The sequence below is a fragment of the Mercenaria mercenaria genome, chromosome 4 (assembly GCF_021730395.1).
Source record: "Mercenaria mercenaria strain notata chromosome 4, MADL_Memer_1, whole genome shotgun sequence".
NCBI classification, from domain to species: Eukaryota; Metazoa; Mollusca; class Bivalvia; order Venerida; family Veneridae; genus Mercenaria; species Mercenaria mercenaria.
Window position 1 is genome coordinate 21,811,977 of NC_069364.1, and position 20,750 is coordinate 21,832,726.

At 33.7% G+C, this 20,750-nt stretch overlaps 1 protein-coding gene across 1 annotated transcript; it reads left to right on the forward strand.

Annotated features, from left to right (window-relative positions):
- The first annotated feature begins 16,131 nt into the window (after positions 1-16,131).
- Positions 16,132-19,866, forward strand: LOC123553267 (heavy metal-binding protein HIP-like). The gene is made up of 2 exons (XM_045343008.2): positions 16,132-16,521; positions 16,703-19,866. The coding sequence occupies exons 1-2, from the start codon at positions 16,200-16,202 to the stop codon at positions 17,107-17,109; spliced, it is 729 nt and encodes a 242-aa protein (XP_045198943.2). The 5' UTR covers positions 16,132-16,199; the 3' UTR covers positions 17,110-19,866.
- The last annotated feature ends 884 nt before the right edge of the window (positions 19,867-20,750 follow it).

Below are 20,750 nucleotides of genomic sequence, written 5' to 3' on the forward strand. Positions count from 1 at the left end.
GGCATTTGCTCTCCGTGACGATTAGATAAAGACATCGTGTCTAAAGTTAGCTTAGTAGAGGTAAACTTACACCTGTACAATGCGGAGAACTTATCTTTTGCCTACAGAGAACTGAGTAGTTCCAGTACAGAATCCACGGGCACTTGTTAAGTCAACTACTCAACATTACATGACTAAATTTCTGTTGCCAAGCGGTGCTAAACCAAAACTAATAAACAAAAGAAAATATGCTGGTATTTTAAGTAAAAAAACTTTAGATTTAAAACTAAAACCAGCTGGAAAAAACTGTTTAAGTGATACCAAATCAAGATATAAAATATTATAGATATGAAATAAAGAAGAGTATTGTAGTCATTTTGAAATATTTACAAAAATGACAGAATGTACAAAATATTGTTTTGGATATTTTAAATTGTACAGACAAGGACTAAATTGTATTATATGGTGGAATATTCCTGGATACATCAGAACATTAAGAGAAACACTACTAAGAGTAACTATGCATCAATCATAACAAATAAAGTTTGATTATCAATTAAGTTACATACCAAAGGTCTTTGTCATAAGTTCAAACTGTAAGAAGAAACTCGAGAGTATGATAGACATTGCTTCAGAATCAAAGTGTAATCAAATGTCATTCATAAAAACAATGTTTTTTTGAGGGCCTATGATCTTCTTTTGTGATTTGCTTTCTAATTTGTAAATAATATGCTATAAAGCAACATATTATTTATAACAGATAATTAACAAGACAGCAAATATGCTATATGAGGTTACATTAAAGTGAATACATCGTAAGTACCATCTTAATCAAGACGTGCAGAATTTGATTCTTGTAACACTGCTGCCTCATGTTGTGTGCATTTCATATTTTTCGGACATTTCATCTGATTTAAATAAGTTCAAATTTTAAGCAATACATAAAATTTTACTATAACAGAACACAGTTTAAGCTAGTGCTAGGGGTGTGAGGGCAGTTTCACATTTCACTTCATCTAACGAACAGACATAATCAAATCAAGTCAGCTATTATTTTGCTTGATTGTGTTGTTATGCTTCCAAAGGATGATCGTAAAAACAATTTGTTATCTTTGAAATGTCTTTAAATGACATGTGATAGTTGTAAAAAGTCTCCTCGTACTCACTTTCATTGTTGTTAGATTTTCTGGTCATTTTTGACCATACTTACTAAAATAGAATTCCTCTTAAGCCAGTGCTTTGGGGCATAAGGTGCTTTTCACACTTCATTACCTATCATAAACAGACATGATCCAGCTGAGTTTGCTATTTATTTGCTTGGTTGCGATCTTTGCTTCAAAAGGATCTCCTTAAAGTCAAAATGTTTTCAGCAACTCTGAAGAGTCGTTCATAAAGCACTCAGTATCTTTCATGCAGTAGCATTATGTGATTGTTTTCTTAACAATTTTGGTTTTCAAACACTTAATATCATTCACATTTTTGACTGCTTTTTCCACTTTTTATAATTTTAAATCTAAAGATTACTTAAAGAATCTGAAATTTCATTTTGCTTCCTAGTTATTGTTCAGTGCAGCTTTTCTACAGTGAATATTTCATCAATAAGCCCATGAATATCTCAATACAATGCATGTGTTTCTGAAAAAAAATGCATTATATCTCATGTAAATAATAATAACCACTCACATGATTCAAAGGTGAAAATTTACAGACTGAATAGCGAACAGTACAGACCATGATCAGCCTGCATGGACGTGCAGGTCGCAAAGGCAGAATTATTTGGTTAATGGTTAAGACGTTTTTATGTTTTTGTTCATCCATGATATAGAGGAACATATAGGTTCTTCATACATTTACGTCTTCTTTTTAAAACAAGTTAATTGTTTACATACAAAAATGTTATCCAATTCGTTTATGAAAATTCATAATTCTGAAATATATATATCTCATTCCCTCATTTTAGAAAGAAACTATTACTGCATTTTCGTTTTGAACACTATTGTAACTATCATTAGTTTTCAATTTCAGAATTCGGGTATTCTGAATCAGTCTAAAACTCCAGCAAAAGTAGAAAACAGTAATTTTTGTAAAATTTTACTACTTCTGCACATTAAACAATCATAGGTAATAGCAATTTACCTATTTATTTTCAAGAAATAATGTAGGAATGCCGCATATTGAATTTAGATGCTAACTTTTGCCAAGAAAATATAGAGATGATCTGTTCAAGAGCCGATTATTGCGTCGTCAATTGATGTACGCAAATTATACATTGAAAAAAGTACAACATGAGCCTATCACACTACTAGTATATACATTTTGATTAACTAGTGTAGTAGAGCTTGAACTGTACTTTGCAATAATGTACATTAAAGGTATTTTTGCAGTTTCATGTCCTTTAGAATTCAGTTAATTAGAATTCATTGGATGACATCTTTAGGGAAAATTATTTATTCGGCGGCCATCGTCCAACTTCAATGTTGTTTTCCTTGAATAAGAAATTAAATACTTTGTGGTGGGATTTATTCAAAGTTATATTGCTTTATGTTGTTCTTTGGATGGAACGTATAGGTGTAGTATACTTTATAGCGCTAGATACATATATATTTTAACACTGAATTTAAAGAGCACTTTAAGTAACAGTACCACTGACTATTAAAAGGGGTGAATATCAAAAAGATACTGACTGAATGGCGAACAGTGCATCTCATGATCAGACTGGCGGGGTATGCCCATTTTTAGACTTACTTTATCCAGTGTACTAAATTACTTGTATAGTTTCTTCCAGTCCAAATTGAATTTGACATACATGACTAAAATATAGTGACATGCGAATAATGGCGGGACTTCCTTGTCCATTTTTTGAGTCATGCCTTTTTGAACTTATAACGCATGCAACTAATGTATTGTACGATTTCTACAGTTTTCAACATCAAACGACATGCGTAGATTTTCGGAAGTTTTATGTCCGATTATTTTCCCTTTTTAGATGTATGATATTACAACTTTATCTATTCATTGTGTACAAGTTCATTTACGACGTCAACATCAAGTGGACATGTGTTTAGTGTTGGGTGTTTCATGTCCGTTTATGTTGTCAGGAGTGTCAGGACCGGTTATGTGTCCGGTTATTATATCTGGAGTTTCAATTTATGTTTTCCCAAGCTTCATGTCCATTTATGTTCCTGAGAATTTCATGCCATGTGAGTTTCATGTCCGATTATGTTTCCAGGAGTTACATGTCCAGTTATATTTTCGGGAGTTTCCGGTTATGTTGTCAGGAGTGTCATAACTGGATATGTTTTCAAGAGTTTCATGTCCGGTTATGTTTCCGGGAGTTTCATGTTCGGTTATGTTTTCGGGAGTTTCCGGCTATGTTTTCGGAAGTTTCATGTCCGGTTATGTTTTCGGGAGTTTCCGGCTATGTTTTCGGGATTTTCATATCCGGTTATGTTTTCGGGAGTTTCCGGTTATGTTTTTGTATTTATATACAATTGAAAAGGATACATAACACTGGAATTGTTCTTCTTGAACAATAACACAGAGATATTTCTTCTTGAACTTTATACTTATACAGTAGCAAACAAAAAAGAACGATAAATGATGAGGGAATCTGTGATAAATCTTAATTCTGTCTTGATATTTTTTAATACAGGTAGATAAACACAAACCAGTACTGGTATGTTAAGCAATGTGTTAAAAGGTTACAACGGTGATGTAGTCTTGTCGACATTGTCCTTAACAGGCTCAGTCTGAAAGTTTTTACACGACTAGATTTTGTGGAGGTAGAAACCTTTAAAATTCTGTAATATTTTTGCAAATATAACGCAAAAACGTATATTGATACTGTAATAGTTCGCAAGAAAACAAGAACTTTTTAAGAAAGTTGTATATAACCTTGAGGAATATATAAAGTTTTGTTAACAAGATACATAAATAAGCAACGGACCTGCAGTGGAGACGGACAAAATGTATTTAGGTTCTACAGATGTTTTAAACAATACAATGACGTTGAATCTCCATTTATCCTAATTTATTTATTCATGTGAGTGCACTAGTAGAATCTCGAGATTAAATGAAATCGACGAATGGAGATAAGTTTAGTATTCTGACATCTGATTGAAAATAACCCAGTGAGTAAAGGAAATACGTATGTTGGTTTTACTCAGTTCAGGCCTTGGCCCGTGTAGACTGGATAAGGATAATCCACATCAAGATGTACTTTCGCTTCTAAAATATCTAATATCTCGCATGAAAAGTTGCAAATTAAAAACACTAGAATCACTTGTCGCTCAAGAGTCAACACTATTGGCCCGATGTCTATGGACAAGCTTATTTATATTTAGATTTATATTTGGAGTCAAGTTATAACCCGTCTTATTTACATGACTTCTTATATAGATCGCCGGTCCGTAGTCCGAGTTATTTGACCAGTCGATACTCAACAAATATTTACTTTGCTAATGAGTCAAAACATGAAAATAAAACTGAAATTTAATTTCTGATGTTATGAAATTAAAGTCCTGCTATATGGCTTGCCGGCAATAGCAGAAGTCATTCGCACCTCGGGCAATAACGTGCCATTGTCCAGAAAGCCGTTTGTTAAAATACCCGTTTTAGCCCGACTATTCGAAGAATATTAGAGCTATTGGACTCGCCCGTGTGTCGGCGTTGGCGTCGGTGTCTGTGTCTGCGTCCGCGTCAGCGTCCCGATTTGGTAAAGTTTTTGTATGTAAGCTGGTATCTCAGTAACCACTTGTGGTAAAGGATTGAAACTTCAAAAACTTACTCAGTGTGAATTACTGACTTATATTGCATAGGTTCCATAACTCTATTTTGCTGTTTTACAAAACTATGCCCCCTTTTGTCTTAGAAACGTTTGGATAATGTTTTGAATGTAAGCTGGTATCTTAGTACTCACTGTAGCATGCATTGTCTAGCTCAGTATATAAAATATAACATATTTTTTCTATGTGCTTCCTTGCCGATTAATTGGAAAACAGATGATTTCTAAAATGATTAGTTATGTGTAAAACAATTAATTTGAACCAATTTATCTCAGTTTAACTGATGACGAGCACTCAAAATTCGTGGATAGGATCTTGTTGTATGGTAATTCACAACAATGTCTGAGGTGAATACCATATATAAGATTTATCAAAATACCACTAGATGTTACGTTCCTATCGTCATAGCCCCTAAACGAAACACAATGCTTTTAGCGAGGACTCAGACTATGATAGGAGGTCAAGAACCTAATAGTATATGGTAATATTTCAATTACAATATTATTAATATTGCTCGGCAGCTAAGCATATTCTATATCATATTGTTTATGACGTTGTTAACTTCTCGGTAGCCAGGCAGGTTCCATCCTAATCGCGGCACTGCCCTGGTATATTTATAAGCTTCTGCAATTAATGAGCGTTCAATGATAATGACAAAATCAAGCTCCTTAGTACGGTGATCATCGATGTGCCTAATTTGCACATACTGAGTGTATTTTCCGTAGTTAGAGCCTAAAACCATCGTGGTTATCGCACTAATAGACAGAACTTTCCTTTCTTTTCTGGTACTTTGTTAGAAATCAGTATTTATTACTTTAATTCTATCATCTAAAATATTAAATTATGACAGATCATTGTTGGTTGGAATATGATTGGGTCTAATTGTTCCAGGTACGAATTATATGCGGTAACTTAATCATATTAAACATCTTGATAGAGGCATCTCGCCACACTTACTAATGGAAATGGATTGAAACTTCACACACTTCTTCACCGTCATGATTTGTCATGCACTAAGCATGTTCCATATCTCTACTTTTTCCAAAATTATGCCCCTTTTTCCACTCAGCACTTTTGGTTCAGTTTTTGTATGTAAGCTGGTATTTCAGTATCCACTTACGGATAGAAACTTCACACACTTGTGTTCACTGTCATGATATAAGATTTAGTCCAAAAGTTGAATAACTCTAATTTTTACCAATTTATGCCCCTTTTTCAACTTAGCAGTTTTTGGTTGAATTCTTATTTGTAAGCTGGTATCTCAGTATCCCAAAATGGGAATTGATTGAAACTTCACACACTTGTCCACTGTCATGAGCTAATAAGCACTGTGTTCCGTAAACCTCTTCTGCATTTTTACAAAATTATGTCCCTTTGTCGACTTTTGTATTCATTCAATTGACTAGGGTATTGAATAGTCGAGCGTTGCTGTCCTCCGGCAACTCTTGTTGAGATTCACCTATATTTTAGAGACTTACCCTAAGCCTTCTTTACGCAAGGGAAACAATCTGTTTATGTAGTGAAATTGTTGAGTGAACACCGTTTGTTAATCCTAATCCTGTACATGTTATATCAGTGCAAAGGAAAATTAACCTACTATGTTAAATGCCATGCATGATAACACAGTTATGCATATAACAGTTCTGAAATTGATTTCTTCGATTTTCTCATATTTCTAGACATTTTTCCCATACTTTGACGCATATGTATTGTAAGCTGAGATTGTTCTCTTTCCAGCAGTAGCTTTACCAACATATTTCACCTTGTGAAATTCTGTGGATTTTGACTTTTCAAAAAAAAAAGTTTGTTTGTTGACAAATTCCACCACAGAAAATGTCCCACTTTCCTCAGGGAAATTAATTATTTGATCTTTACATAGTTTTCTATTCAGGTTGCTAATCAATGTGGCAAGTATGCATGCTTTTTCCATGCTAAGAGGTAAAAAGTGCATAGTTTGCATGAGGTTCTAGGTCAATAGCCACCTAAGCTTATCATAAAGTCTAAGCGAATTTGTCTCCATGTTTTCCAAATATTTTACCCGGGTTCATTTTTTTCAGCTGAAATAACTCTTTTTCAGGAAATAATATTTTAATATTCTTTTCAGTCCTTGTATTTTGATGCACATAATCTAATATAGATAGCTCCTACTTGAATTTTGCATTTTTAATTACAATGCCTACCTTACTCCTAGGTATTCTATAAGAATCATGGTCGTGAACGGAAAAATGTACTAACCAATTTCAATCGCGCATTTCATACCTAAAACGCTCAGTTCGGTACATGTGTTCTATGGATATTGAACAAGTGGTAATTTATCTTCTATTGTGTACCGTTTACATTTCTTCAATATTTCTTATCTTAGAGAAACAACGCGTAGTTTATAGTTTTTTCAACGTTAAAGAAAAAGCTTGGTTGAACTTCCCTGGTGCAGTTCTGGTCTAGATTACGACACGATGTGAAAATGTATGTCAGTGGTCGTTTAACTACACGTGTACGCTAAAATGTGTATATGCAGCATAAATGTGCAAAATGAATTAATCAAACAGAACAGATGTATACCAATGTATGATTTCAAATTCAGAATCATATCAAAGGTGAATTGTTTTCATCATTTCGAGTTTTATTGTAAGACTGTGAATATTATGAATTTTGTTTTTGTTTGTTTCCATTTCGCCTAACATGTGCACACTGCTGTGACCTCTAGACCGGATGTTCATTAGGGAAGTTCAAGCAAGATTTTTCTGTAACGTTGACGAAAGCATAAATATGTGGAGTATCTCTGCAATATGGAATATTGAGACAATGTGACTGCTGCACGATGGAATATAAATTATTGCTTGTTCAATATGCTGTGTACCCATTCACCGAACTTCGCGTTTTAGGTGAGAAATGTTCGATTAGAATGGGTAAATGCACTTTCCCGTTCATGAACATGGTTTTTATAGAATACCTAGAGGTAGGGTATAACATGTACAGAGGCATTTTCTTTCTGGTCTGGAGCCAGTGAATTTCAGTAAATACATTTTAGATCTCAACTTACACAAGGGGAGATACTGTTGACTGATTTCAAATTAATGTTACTTACTGATTTCCTCCCCTTGGATGTTCATGTTTTATGTTTTACCGTGAATAAAACGGGAATTCATTTTAATACATTATTTGATATATTTTTGCGGTCTTAGGAATGATCCTTAATTTACTCATATATAATGACACATTTTCTTTAAGAAATGTTGTATAAAATGTCAGATGGTCCTGAATATAAACAAGATCAACAGTTCGGTACGATATTGTAGGCGGGGGGGGGGGGGGTCGCAAACAGTCCAGCATGATTGAAATATAGTATATTTATTTTTGCAAAAGGATCATCTTTTACAATTAAATTCTTACAACAGAAAAATAGACGACAAAAACCAAGAGCTTCATGACAATGTTTGCATTCATCATTTGTGATATTGTGATACTGCAGTGCAGGTTCCCAATACATAAAGCCAGAAATAGGTCTGTCATTGTGACAACCAATTATTAAAATGATCTTGATACACTCGACAGCATCTAGAGACGTAGAATCACGGTTAGCGAACATGTCGAGTAACGTTCATACAGTTTCTTCCAGAATACTGACACAAGAACAATGGACGACAAAGGAAGCAACAACAACCAAGTATACAAGAAGATTTACAGACGTACGTGGTCTTGTCTGCTTCCTCAAAACATGATGTAAACATAAGATAAATTGCAAACTCATATCGAAAATAACTTCAAACTTCAACAGACATCAAATTTTCAATATCAAACGAGACCTCTTACAAAATTACAAGTAAAATGGCTGTTCTTACCAGTAGAAACACATTTGATATATTTTTGTTTCTCACTGAACCAGATATATTTCAATCCAACATTTTGATAATTACTGAAAAGCATGTAATGAAACCCACAATAATGTAATGTTATGTCTTAAATGTAATTGCAATATAAATAATGAATTTTGCCTCTCGTTGTTACTGTCGTTTATAAATCAAACTGCAAATACGAAACCAGAATGTCTCAGACTGCAGAAGAGTTCAGTTCATGCAGTTATTGCGGACGGTAGATATAGAGCTGTAGACAAAGCAACTTTGTCACATCTATAGAAAGCATTGAATCAAAAATAAAAAGCTGACACTTGAGATACCTTTTCGTCAATCATAGCGTCAAACGTAGGGTGTATCAAACCTTAATGTCACAAAAGATGTAAAATTTGAGAGTATTTACAAGCTTATTTTATGTACTAATATTTAAATATCAAGGAATCGGATAACGTATGCATTTCCGTGCGTGGAGATGTATCTTCGTATTTATTTTCATGTCTGCAAATGAAATTTATACATTTGTATAACATATGTGGGTTTTTATGAAACTGTGTTTGTTGGATTTCACGTCACACCAATACAGTCATATGGTGAATTTCCAACGATATTAAATGCTCCGTTCGAGTTTAAAATGTTCTTTCAGAATATTACAGTAAGCGTTAGAAAACGTGTTCGTTATTTATAGGCAATTCAGTTGATAGATATATGTTAGTTATATATGATATCACTATAAAGTCCTATGGTTAGACTGTTTTGTATAAGTCATCTCCATTTGATGTTCGATATGTTCGGTTTAGTTTCTGTTTCCTTAGCCGTTAGAAAATTTTACCGTTCTTCTTAGACTTTTCTTGTTAGGTGTTTCTGTGGTTGGCTTGGTAGACAATGATACTAAATATACGCCATTTATTGACCATGTATTGTCGGGCGAGCATCCTACATACGTTTTGTGGTGTCCTTTTCGAGCATTGTTCGTCCGAATAAAAATGAGGGGGATGATGGTGCCTAAATGACGTTCTTCTTTGTTGTCTTACAGAAATTATTACATGCAAACTTTATGATTGGTGTTAATGACTGATTCAACTTTCAACACAATTTCCGTAGGTATGTGTAATTTTGTGTAATGTAATACCTATGTTTATATTTTTCTATTTTGGTATTTCTTTCGGATAATTAAGATTTTAACTGTACATTTCAAAAGTCAGACGAAACTTGTCAACTTTGCAGTAGCTTCGGGGTGTAAAACATCCGTTAATATCTAAGTTTAATTACCAGGTGGACAGGAAGTGAAATAATGTGTCTGCTGTGTTTTCCTGTATAACACTTTATAAGCTCAGTATACTCTGTGATCGGAGAGAGGCTGCCCAAGTGGCGGGCTAAGGGACTTGTTCCCGCTCTCATGAGCTGAAACTTAATAAGCTTTGTTAAGAGCTAGTTTGAAATATATTTATAATTAAGAAATGTTGTTAAATAGATCAGTAAACAGAACTGTTTTAAAAGACTTATTGAACATTGATTATATTCATGAAATTAGACTGAACATTTATAAGTATGTGCATTGCTCTTCGTAGTAAATAAAAATGTTAGAACTGTCGTAATGTGTTGTGTTCAAGACAAGCTTCAGGTACACAGACCAAGTGTTACGTTACATTTGTTACCCCTGTCCTACTTGCCCAATGACGGGGAAGATTGGAACATTACACTTTGTTACTTTGGACTTGTCTATTTTGATATTAAATTATACACATTCAATATATAAAGTGAGCCAATAATTCTTCAAGAAATTGCAATGAATTGCTAAAATATTTATAACTAATTCGCTGAATGTGTTAGAAATACAAAGAGCATTTCGATGAGTATTTTTTGTTACGACTTTTTTTCGGTATCCCCATTGAATGTTTGCTATAGGTGTACGAAACTGAAGTTTCAAGATTTCTCTTTAAAATGTCAATGTACCTAAACAAAAATAATTTCTATCTCGCCACATTTATTTTAGATGGATTTCATCTTTAAAAGGACAAAATGCGCATTTGGTGTGTGATATCTTTTGTGGCATCATCTTAAGGCTATATACCAATAAAAGAAATTGTTCTTTGTTTCATATGAAATTCAGCTACTTCAGAACAATTTTGTTACAGTTTCTAGATTTTCACTCCGTCGTAGACTTATTTTCCACAAGATATCCATACATTTGCTTCAAGAAAACGAAAAGAAAAAAAGGTAAATGTTTAGGCATCCGAGGCCCGGATATTTCCATCAACGCATATAACAATTGTAGACATTCTTAAGAAAAATAGAAATGAAACAAATGTTTTTCTTTTAAGCTCTATTTCAAAGTAGAAATAGTAGCGTATGAATTTAAGCATCCGTTCTTGCACCACATCACATGAGTCATATTACACCCCGGCAAAAACACGGGAAAATCCCAAAATCCCATCAGGTATACAAAAATAAGCCTAGATGCGTATACATGTACGATAAAAATGTCATCAGGAATAACTCTTCATGTTCCTGTTTACACTAATAAAAACAAAATCGGCAAATTTTGTATGTAACTGCATGAAGTCTATTTTAATGCTTAAATACTCATTTGATTTAAATCGTGTTGGGTAGCATCTTTTATGAGTTTTTTTTCGCATCTAAGTAAATATCTCTTCCTTTCGTACGTATGTTAGATATATAATGGCGTTTTTTTTTGTCTAACTCTTATCAAGCACCACATCGGGTTTTGAACTTTTTTGTTTAATTACGGTCAGGTGGCACGGCATTAACGTGTCATTGTTTTTTTAGATCGTTTTTCTTTTGCACAAATAGGACATCTTTTTTCTGTCATGAGTAGATCAGAGATCATCAATTAAAAAGATACGTAAAAATTAATGAGAATAATTTAAACGTATACATGGGAATAAGGTAAGGTTTAGTTCATCCTTACTAGCCTGCTATGCAAATAAAACCAAGAATTCAAAATTGAAGCCATTTACTACATTTACAGTACTTCTGTCTTGAGAATGAACACGTATGGTCAACATTTCACACTTGACTGAGTTACATGGATACAAGGGTACTGTAAAATGCATCCGAATATAGTGCGTTTTATTTGACCTGGCGGGGCGGAGTTAATCTCTGGCTTATGCAAATAATGGTAATCTAAAAAAAAAACAACAAAAAAAAAACAAAAAAAAAAAAACAAAACAAAAAAAAAAACGAGCAAAATAGGTAGAGCTACGATGGTGACAGTGTAAGGTAGACGGCCAGTGAATAAGAAATCAGGTTGCCGAATATACTACATATCTTGCACAATAATGCAGTGGACCGTCGAGAAACCACGCCCCGTCAGGTCAATTAAAATGGACTATACCTTTAGGGCGCCACCATCTTGCCTATTCATTACAAATAATCTCTATGCCAATATATGTTCGTACGGCTTTACGTAAATCTATTTGAAATGCATGTTATTAACGGCGGGCTGAAACGGAACAATAATTCGTACAGAGTACTAACCCGTGCATTTGTTATTTGATACTGTAGAAGAGATATTAGTAAAATGTTATGAATGATCCAAAAATAGAATCATGCAAAATAATCGTGTTATGAAATAAATGACTTAAAATAGACTCCTGCCATGAAAAATGATGTATGTTTTATAGCTTCAGGAATCTGTACATTTCGAAAAAATAATGCTTTTGTTCAGTTTTAAATGCTTCTTCTGTCTAGATCCTTGTATCGCGTTTCAAAAATGAATATGAGGAATGTTTTGTGTATATATAATATGTATAATATGGAGGTTCTCTCGTCAGACAGATAAAAATACACAAAGATGCGTTTTCATTTCTTGAATCCATCGTCAAAAATTTATTACAACTGGTAACTGTCTGCCTTTTTTTCTTAAATGCTATTTTCATTTTGTTTGTCGGTTACTGAAAAATTGCAAAAATTTAATGTTGATACAACCTCGATTACAACTTAATTTAGTTCACTTCTTTTGACTATAACAACCATGTCATACAATGAAAACATGAGACAAAAACTGATACTGCAAATTATAGCTTTAATATTACAAGCATATGATGAAATATTGTAATAGTTTTTAACAGAAAGTCATAGAATGTTTTACCTTACAAACAAAGTGTTCCGCCAGTGATATCATGTTTCCCCTGTATAATCGCGGAGGAAATGATTAAGTATAATATATCTTCACTTTTTCTCTTTTAATTGTATATACTTTTTGTTAAGTATTTGAATAGAATAGTGGTCTTATACCTATATCTTTTTCGAGAGCCATTTATTGATAAGGTGGAAGAAAATTTATCTTTAAGCGATAACTATGTTGGAAAAACACATTCAAGGCTTAATTCCTGTTATAATTTTGCACTTTATGAAAGTGGTAATAAAGAAAAAAAACACTTTCTAAAAGTGTTACCATATAAAAAGTGTGTCTCAAAAAAAGGCTTAATATCATGTGATTTCAGCAAACAAATTGCAAGTGAGGATAAAATCTTTACAGTGCAAAAGAAATGAGAACTATTTGAATCCGTCATTAGCCGACTACCATTTCTTTTTGCGTCTTTTCCCTATCTAGAGTCTGTGTAAAAAGAAGCATAGTGATAATATCTGTTGAACAGGCTCCTCGATTCCAAACTGATTTTTTATATCTGTTCATTTTCTCAGGATTTTGCTTATTAAGGGAATGCTTTGTTTGTTTGTTTGTTTTGGGTTTTAACGCCGTTTTTCAACAGTATTTCATGTAACGGCGGGCAGTTAACCTAACCAGTGTTCCTGGATTCTGTACCAGTACAAATCTGTTCTCCGCAAGTAACTGCCAACTTCCCGACATGAATTATCAGAGGTGGAGGACTAATGATTTCAGACACAATGTCGTTTATCAAATAGTCACGGAGAACATACGCCCCGCCCGAGGATCGAACTCGCGACCCCGCGGTCCGTAAACCAACGCTCTTACCTACTGAGCTAAGCGGGCGGGCTGGGTGGTAATAATACTTGGCTGAGATATTATGCACACAAACATTGTAAGCAAGTTTGGTGAAGATCGGATGAAAACTGTTCGACTTAAAAGAGCGGACAAGGCTAAATTCCCCGTTTTTCGAGTAATTCACTATAATCAAAGCGTGCCTGGTACAATTCGGCTGGTTATCGAAACTGGCCGAGATGTAATGCCCACAAGCATTGTCAGCAAGTTCGGTGAAGATCCGACGAAAACTGAATTATAGAGCAGACATGTTTTGGATGCTGACCGCCCGTCCGCTGCCATTCATAATCTTCTCCATTTTGTTTCTTAACCGTTAAATAAAAACTGCTGAGGTAGCTATTCAGACAGCCAGGGCTGATACCAATTTCTAGGTTTCGTTCGGAACGGCTTCTTTTAGCGACTTTTCAAATATTCCAACATCTGATGATCCTTTTTACTGTATTTTAAAGTTTTTGATTATTAACGAACGTTTTAATATCTAAATCAGATAGCATTGTTATCCATTGAATCGTTGTTGTTTGTTGTAAACAACAAAAAAAAAACAACAACAAAAAAACTAAAATTAAATCCAGATTTCAAGACGCATAGTCAAACTCTGTACATAGAGCGCTTACTTCATCCGTGTTACATTCGGAACATTTTCACGCGTTTCGGGCTTTATTGTATGTTTAACATGGGACTGTTGAACCGTTCAAATACAGAAAATACAGGATTTTTGTACGCGCGTGCATCCAAATACCGTAATATATTGTACGGTCACGTGTTGAAAATGAACGTTCGCGAACGGATAGATAAAATAGGTATAGAATTATACTAGATATTGGGCAATCAGAATACTCTGGACATATTCGCTTTTTCAATAACGAAAAATACAAAACTTATCTAGTTAGGATTTGTGTTACTGGGCAATCAGAATATTCTGGATACATTTCCTTTTTTAATAACCGGCAACACTTAATTTATCTAGTTAAGATTTATGTTAGCAATTATTGGACAATCGGCATACTTTAGACATGCTCGATTTTTTCGATTACTCGATAATTAACTTTTTTCTGTCAAAGTGTAATTATCATTTTAAAGCAAAAATTATTCAGAATTAAACATTGTAATAAACTTTTATCAAAGGTAAAGGGATTCACAAGGGAAGTCTCAGAACAAAGTCCTGACCCGCTTTTCTATTTAAGAAAACGGATGAATAAAACAAACTTCTAGTCAGTTCAAAAGAAGTTCGTTCTCCAATGAAGACCAGTTTTGAAACACAGTACATACATTTACACAGCAACTAATGTTTTGAAGAATTTTCTTCATAAATAATGTTTGAAATCATAGTACTTATGTTACCGTTGGTTGTATCTCAATGAACGGTTATTTGCATCCAATTTCTTTAGTTTTTATTTCAGTATCCTAGATTTTGTACTTGGAGTTTGGCCAACGCATATTTTGCAAGTACTTAAAATATACTTATAAAAACATAAAAAGCAATAGAAATTTATGTTTCTTCAAGAGCAGACACATCTGTTTTGATAAATCTTATTTCCGTTTCACATAAAACCACCTCAAATTCTGAGAATTCTTGCCATTAAATCAAAATTATTATAAAACTTGAGATTTAGTGATGAATTATAGCAGTATACCCGTTCAGGTGTTTGTGGAATTGCCAAAAGGAAATCAATTAAATTGTTAAGTTGTCTGAAAGGAGTGGTTCAAAAGTATTATCCGATGGTGGAAAGGTTTTCGGCTTTGTTTAAATTTCTGACCTTTTTCGATCATGAAAATCATTCAAAGTTCTGTGACAGCATTACTAGCTGTAAAAGGTGTTGTACATGTTCTTTCATGTATAGACTCAATAAAATAGAGAAAAGTGGAAACTAAAACTAAAACTAAAACCGAGTCTGCTATTATTACGTTTTGTAGAAATATGTTCGCGTGAAGGGGTGTAGTATTATTTACAATTTGAATTTAGTCAGTTTATATGTGTTTTCGTACATCTCACGGAACTCTAAGCATCTAATTAATTAAATGACAAATGCATTCTTGAGAGCATAATATTCAGTCTGGCTTAGAGTGCCTCATACTTCGTTACGAGCCGCTATCTGGTTATTAATCCTTACTATGCTGGACATGATTGATTCTGCCTTTGCGACCAGTGTAGATAAAGATCAGCCTGCACATCCATTCAGTCTGGTCATAATCTGCACTGTTCGCCATTCAGTCAGTATCATTTTGGTTAGCACCCCCTTTCAACAGTTAATGGTACTGTCCTTCTTGAAAGATGGACAAGTTCACTATAGAAATTTAGCAGGGTAAGGGTTATCTTAAGCTATAATTTTAACTTTATATGGGCAAGCGTCCTCGGAAAACATAATAGACGTTGAAACGAATATTAACATCTTTATATTTTGGAAATGTCTAATATCTTTTGAAAAAAAAAATGATAATGTGCCATATGTTTTGTAATCTTCCCCTTTGATAATTTATTGTAAGATTTCCAGGAGTTTGGGCAGCATTCATTTTTACAAACATGTAAGAGCACGTGCGTAGAAGCAAAGTCTGAAACAACGTCTTATATTTTTGTCATTTAAACAGTAGAAACAAGAAAGCATGAATGGAATTGTTATCGTATCCCTTTTTCTGGGGAATGTAATATTTGCCTCTGAACCAGAATGTTCACGGTTCCACTATGAAGAAAAGACTTTAGAAAAAATGATAAAACTTGAGATTTTGGTGCAGAAAATGAAAAGTGATGTTGAGACGACCGAAAAACTTGTTTTTGACACATTGCAGGATTTGACAAAAGAAAGAGAACAGATAAAACATGATTGGGAAAACGAGAAGGAAGCTATGAAGAATGAATTGAAAGAAATGAAAGAAGATAATAGAGAACAGATGGTTCAGTATGCAAAGGAAGTTGAGAATATCAAAGGTAAATACTGTCTTTTTCATTCTTTTTCTGATAACGTAAACAACTTATCCAATAACAACTTTTTGTAAACTCGTATACGGACAAATATCTACCATTAAATTTTTTTTAATGTCATGCATTTAAAAATGTTGAAAATACTGAATATATATTCAGTGACAGTATTCATTTTTATACTTTTCAGAATCGGCATCTTCAACAGCATTTGCATTTGCCGCCGAACTGAGTCAATCTAATGTACAGTTCATTTCTGGGCAAACATTTATTTACAAAAGGACCATTTTGAATGAAGGCAACGGTTATGATAAAACCAGTGGCATATTCACGGCACCGGTGAAAGGGACATATTTGTTCACAGTACAATTTTGTACTCCCCGAAGCGATGGCGTCGGATATGCAATAATGTCAGATAATGAGGAAATTAAACGTGGATATATATATGATAGTGATGCCAGCTCCTGTCACAGCTCTGATGCGTTCGCTGTCCTAAGCAAAGGAGGAAGGGTATGGATAAAGTGCACAGCCAATGTCGTCCCACTACATGGTGGTAATTACTGGAATACATTTAGTGGTGCTCTTATACATAAATAAACACCAATGACTCTGCACACTGCTGGAATGTTTACCATAACGATAAAATTCAGTTTGTTCTTTTCTGAATGAATCTCATTTTTTATTGTAACAGTACGTGTTGTGTTTCATTAACAATGCTTTCTGTTTGATTTGTTTTCTCCCGAATAAGATAATATATTTAGTGTGCAATGTAGCAAAGACTATCTTTGATCGCATGTTACTGCAGATGAGAGATACGATCGCTTGAATTCAGGAAACAACCATCTGGTGGCTGATTTTTGCCATTTCATGTTTCGGGGTGAGACACCCTAAAACGAAAATGCATATTTCTAAATTATCCCTTTTCAGCAGAATTTAATAAAGTTTTTTATTTATGTTTGTAAGAATGTAAAGAAAGAATGTGTAAACTTTCTGCGCATTTGAACCGGAAGGCGAAGACACGAAAGAACGAGAAAACTGCCTCGTGTCTTCGCCCCGCGTGTCGTTGCCAATAATGTTTCGTTTTCTTCGCTTTTCTTGTTTTCGCCCCAGAAGACGCGACAACTCAGCAGTTGTTTCGTCTATTCGTGTTCTCGTGTCTTCGTATCCTCGCCCTGGAGACACGAAACGGCAGAAGGCATCCACCACACAATCAAGCATGTGTAGGAAATTCTGATGAAGTTTTAAAAATATAGAAATTAGTTTCAAGAACAAATTAATATTATATGAAATTGAATACAAACTATTTCTTTTCAAGTAATATAAGAAACCATTTCTTTCAGATGTGTTTTAATAAATTAAGGATTGAATGTTACTTTTTGTGCTCTCAGACGGATACAGACCACATTAGGACTTCAGACAAATCCAGGAAACGCGTCAACTATTCTTGGATGATTTTTCTGATCGTCCAATGTGGTTCATACCCATGTAGGCACGCAAATAGCTTTCGATCTATATACATGTTTTTTATTATACATTTTTACAATTAATAGCTTGCAACAGAAAGTATGTGGTTTCTTTCCACGAGTATCGTACAATTTGATATGTGTTTATGTTTTGTATTTCCCGTATTGTCCTCCGTAGTCGTATTCTTGTACTTAGCCCGTATTCGTCTTTAGTAGTATTGTTTTTGAATTTAATCATATTTATGCATTACTTTTCCTCCAGCAGTCTAGTCTTTACCCATATAGCTAATTTGCGATTTCCCTGCTTATTTGCACAAGGCATGCGCATTTGCAATGAAAAATTGATGCATTTCAGTATGTATTGACAGTATTGTATCGAAATCTACATTCTCCTATTGCTTGCTAAATAAAAAAGGCGTCGTAAGAATTCCATGTCTCGAACTGAGACACTGAAAGAAGCAAAAAGTAGTTAAATTTTATGGGTTGTATTTAATGTATCGTATCTTTCTTAGATAAAAGTTATTAATCCCTTTTTCTATAGTAGCAATATAAATGAAAAAAATATAATTCAGTCATGTATTTTCAATGATAGTACGCGACATTCCAGAAACGCGAGAACTTTTCTGTGAAGTTAGTTTAGTGCTCATTTTTTTCAACAGTTACATTTGACCTTTTAAAATTGACTTTATTTTGTATTTTGTTAATTTCAGGACAAAATATTAAAACACATCGGGATATGATATCAATAATAAACTGAAACTGACACTTGTGGTCATCTTTGTCTTGGATGTTTTATCGCATTCATTAAAATCAAACTTGCCGATAGAGATACCTTTATAAACAAAATGTACTGTTAAGGTCATTTAACAGAAACAGAGCCCTGTTTTCTTTGTTTTGGATTTGACTAGGGCCTTCAAATATACGCCGAATTTGATCCGGATCTCTGGGAGATAATGTGTAAATCGACCAATGGTGGAAAAATCGTTTCATACCGAATTTTATTACCCAACTTGATTTGAATGCAATCATGTTTTCGTTTATTTTACGGTTCGGACTATAGGTAAATATGAAATGGTTCATTCTTTTTTTTCAGTTCGGTGTATCTGTTTAGTTCCCTTCAACATCATTAAGATGTGTTTATGCTTTAGTCCATCCATGATATAGAAGAAACATATAGTTGCCTAATACATTTACGTTCTTTTTTAAACAAGTTAATCATTTCGATACAAAAACTTATCAAACCCGTTTAAAATATGAAAATTCATAATTCTGAAACTTATATCTCATTCGGAACTATACCCGCTTTTTCGTTTTGAACACTTTTGTAAACTTACACAAGGGAAAATACTGTTGATTGATTTCAAATTGATGTTACATACTGTTTTCCTCCCCTTGGATGTTCATTTTTTACTGTGAATAAAAAGTGGATGGCATTTTAATATATATTTTCTTTATATTATTTGCGGTCTTAGGAATGATCTTAAATTTACTCATATATAATGACACGTTTTCTTTAAGAAATGTTGTATAAAATGTCAGATGGTCCTGGATATAAACAAGATCAACAGTTCGGTACGATATCCAGCAGCACTGTAAGACTTGTAATATGCAGTGCATGAAGACAGAAATAGGACCGTCATTGTGACAACCAGTTGCTAAAATGTTCTTGGTACAACTGACAGCATTTAGAGACGTAGAATTAAGGTCTACGAATAAAAGACAATTTAGTAGGGAAAAAATCAAACAAAGACTAGGTGTAATTTATTCTGTGTCAAAACACATAACTCCCTAGCGATTCAAAGTTTGACACTAAAATACCTGGGAAGGAGACTACTTGTCAATTTGTCATACAAATATTCTTACCTCTTACCGTTATATATTAAACGTATGTTGTGTAAAAAAGAATACTGCTTCGGCAAGGAACTCGTCTTCAACAAACTTCTTAAAGGACCGCTGGTCAATTATGCTTCGTGTGAAGTTTTCTTGTGAATGTTGGAGTAGAAAAGTTTCTTAAAGAACACAAAAAACTGCATACATGCAAAATGTCACAATTGACTCTTATAAAATTAAAATACATTTTTTTGACAGCAGTTGGTCGAAAAATATCCTCGATGTCTCCAGTAATAGGGGTATATAAACTCTTCATCAGCTTTAGTTACGTGCACAAAACGATTTTTCCCCTAGACCTACATTTTTCGAACTTTTTAAACACAATTTCAACATTTCCCTTTCAAGAGCATTCACAAACATACCATGATAACATACATTTATACATTCCAAAAGAACAAGCAAAGTTTTGATATTTCGAGACATTGTGCATGTATCTATGGAGAGAGTGAAATGAACAAACAGTGCAATGCACTATTTTGTGTTGATGCCTCTCAGACGTCTAAATCTTATTGTGCTCAACTTAAGCACTGTTTGTTTATTTCACTCTCTCCATAGATACATGCACAATGTCTCGAAAGATTTAGTTATGCGAGCGAAAATAGATGATAGATAACAGATCATAGTTTGTTGGCTTTTGTAGAGAAATCATTCATATAGGAGTACGAAGAAAAATGTTAATAACTTTTTTTTATCTAATTACTAAATAGTCGCCATGGTGTTGTGTTAAAAAGGCGTTCAAGAATACATTGAACTTGAGTAAATAATTATCTAAAAGGTTAGTTCGATGTATCTCTAAGACAAAATTTTTATTGTCTAATTTTGTTCACCGGACTGTAGGAAATTTTAGTTGAAATTATATGGCTTGTTCTTTCATTTAGTTTGCTT

Excerpts from the sequence above, each read along its gene's own strand:
- LOC123553267 (XM_045343008.2), top strand. The coding sequence starts at position 16,200 with ATGAATGGAATTGTTATCGTATCCCTTTTTCTGGGGAATGTAATATTT. Across the intron at positions 16,522-16,702 it reads GGAAGTTGAGAATATCAAAG|AATCGGCATCTTCAACAGCA; the intron begins GTAAATACTGTC and ends TATACTTTTCAG.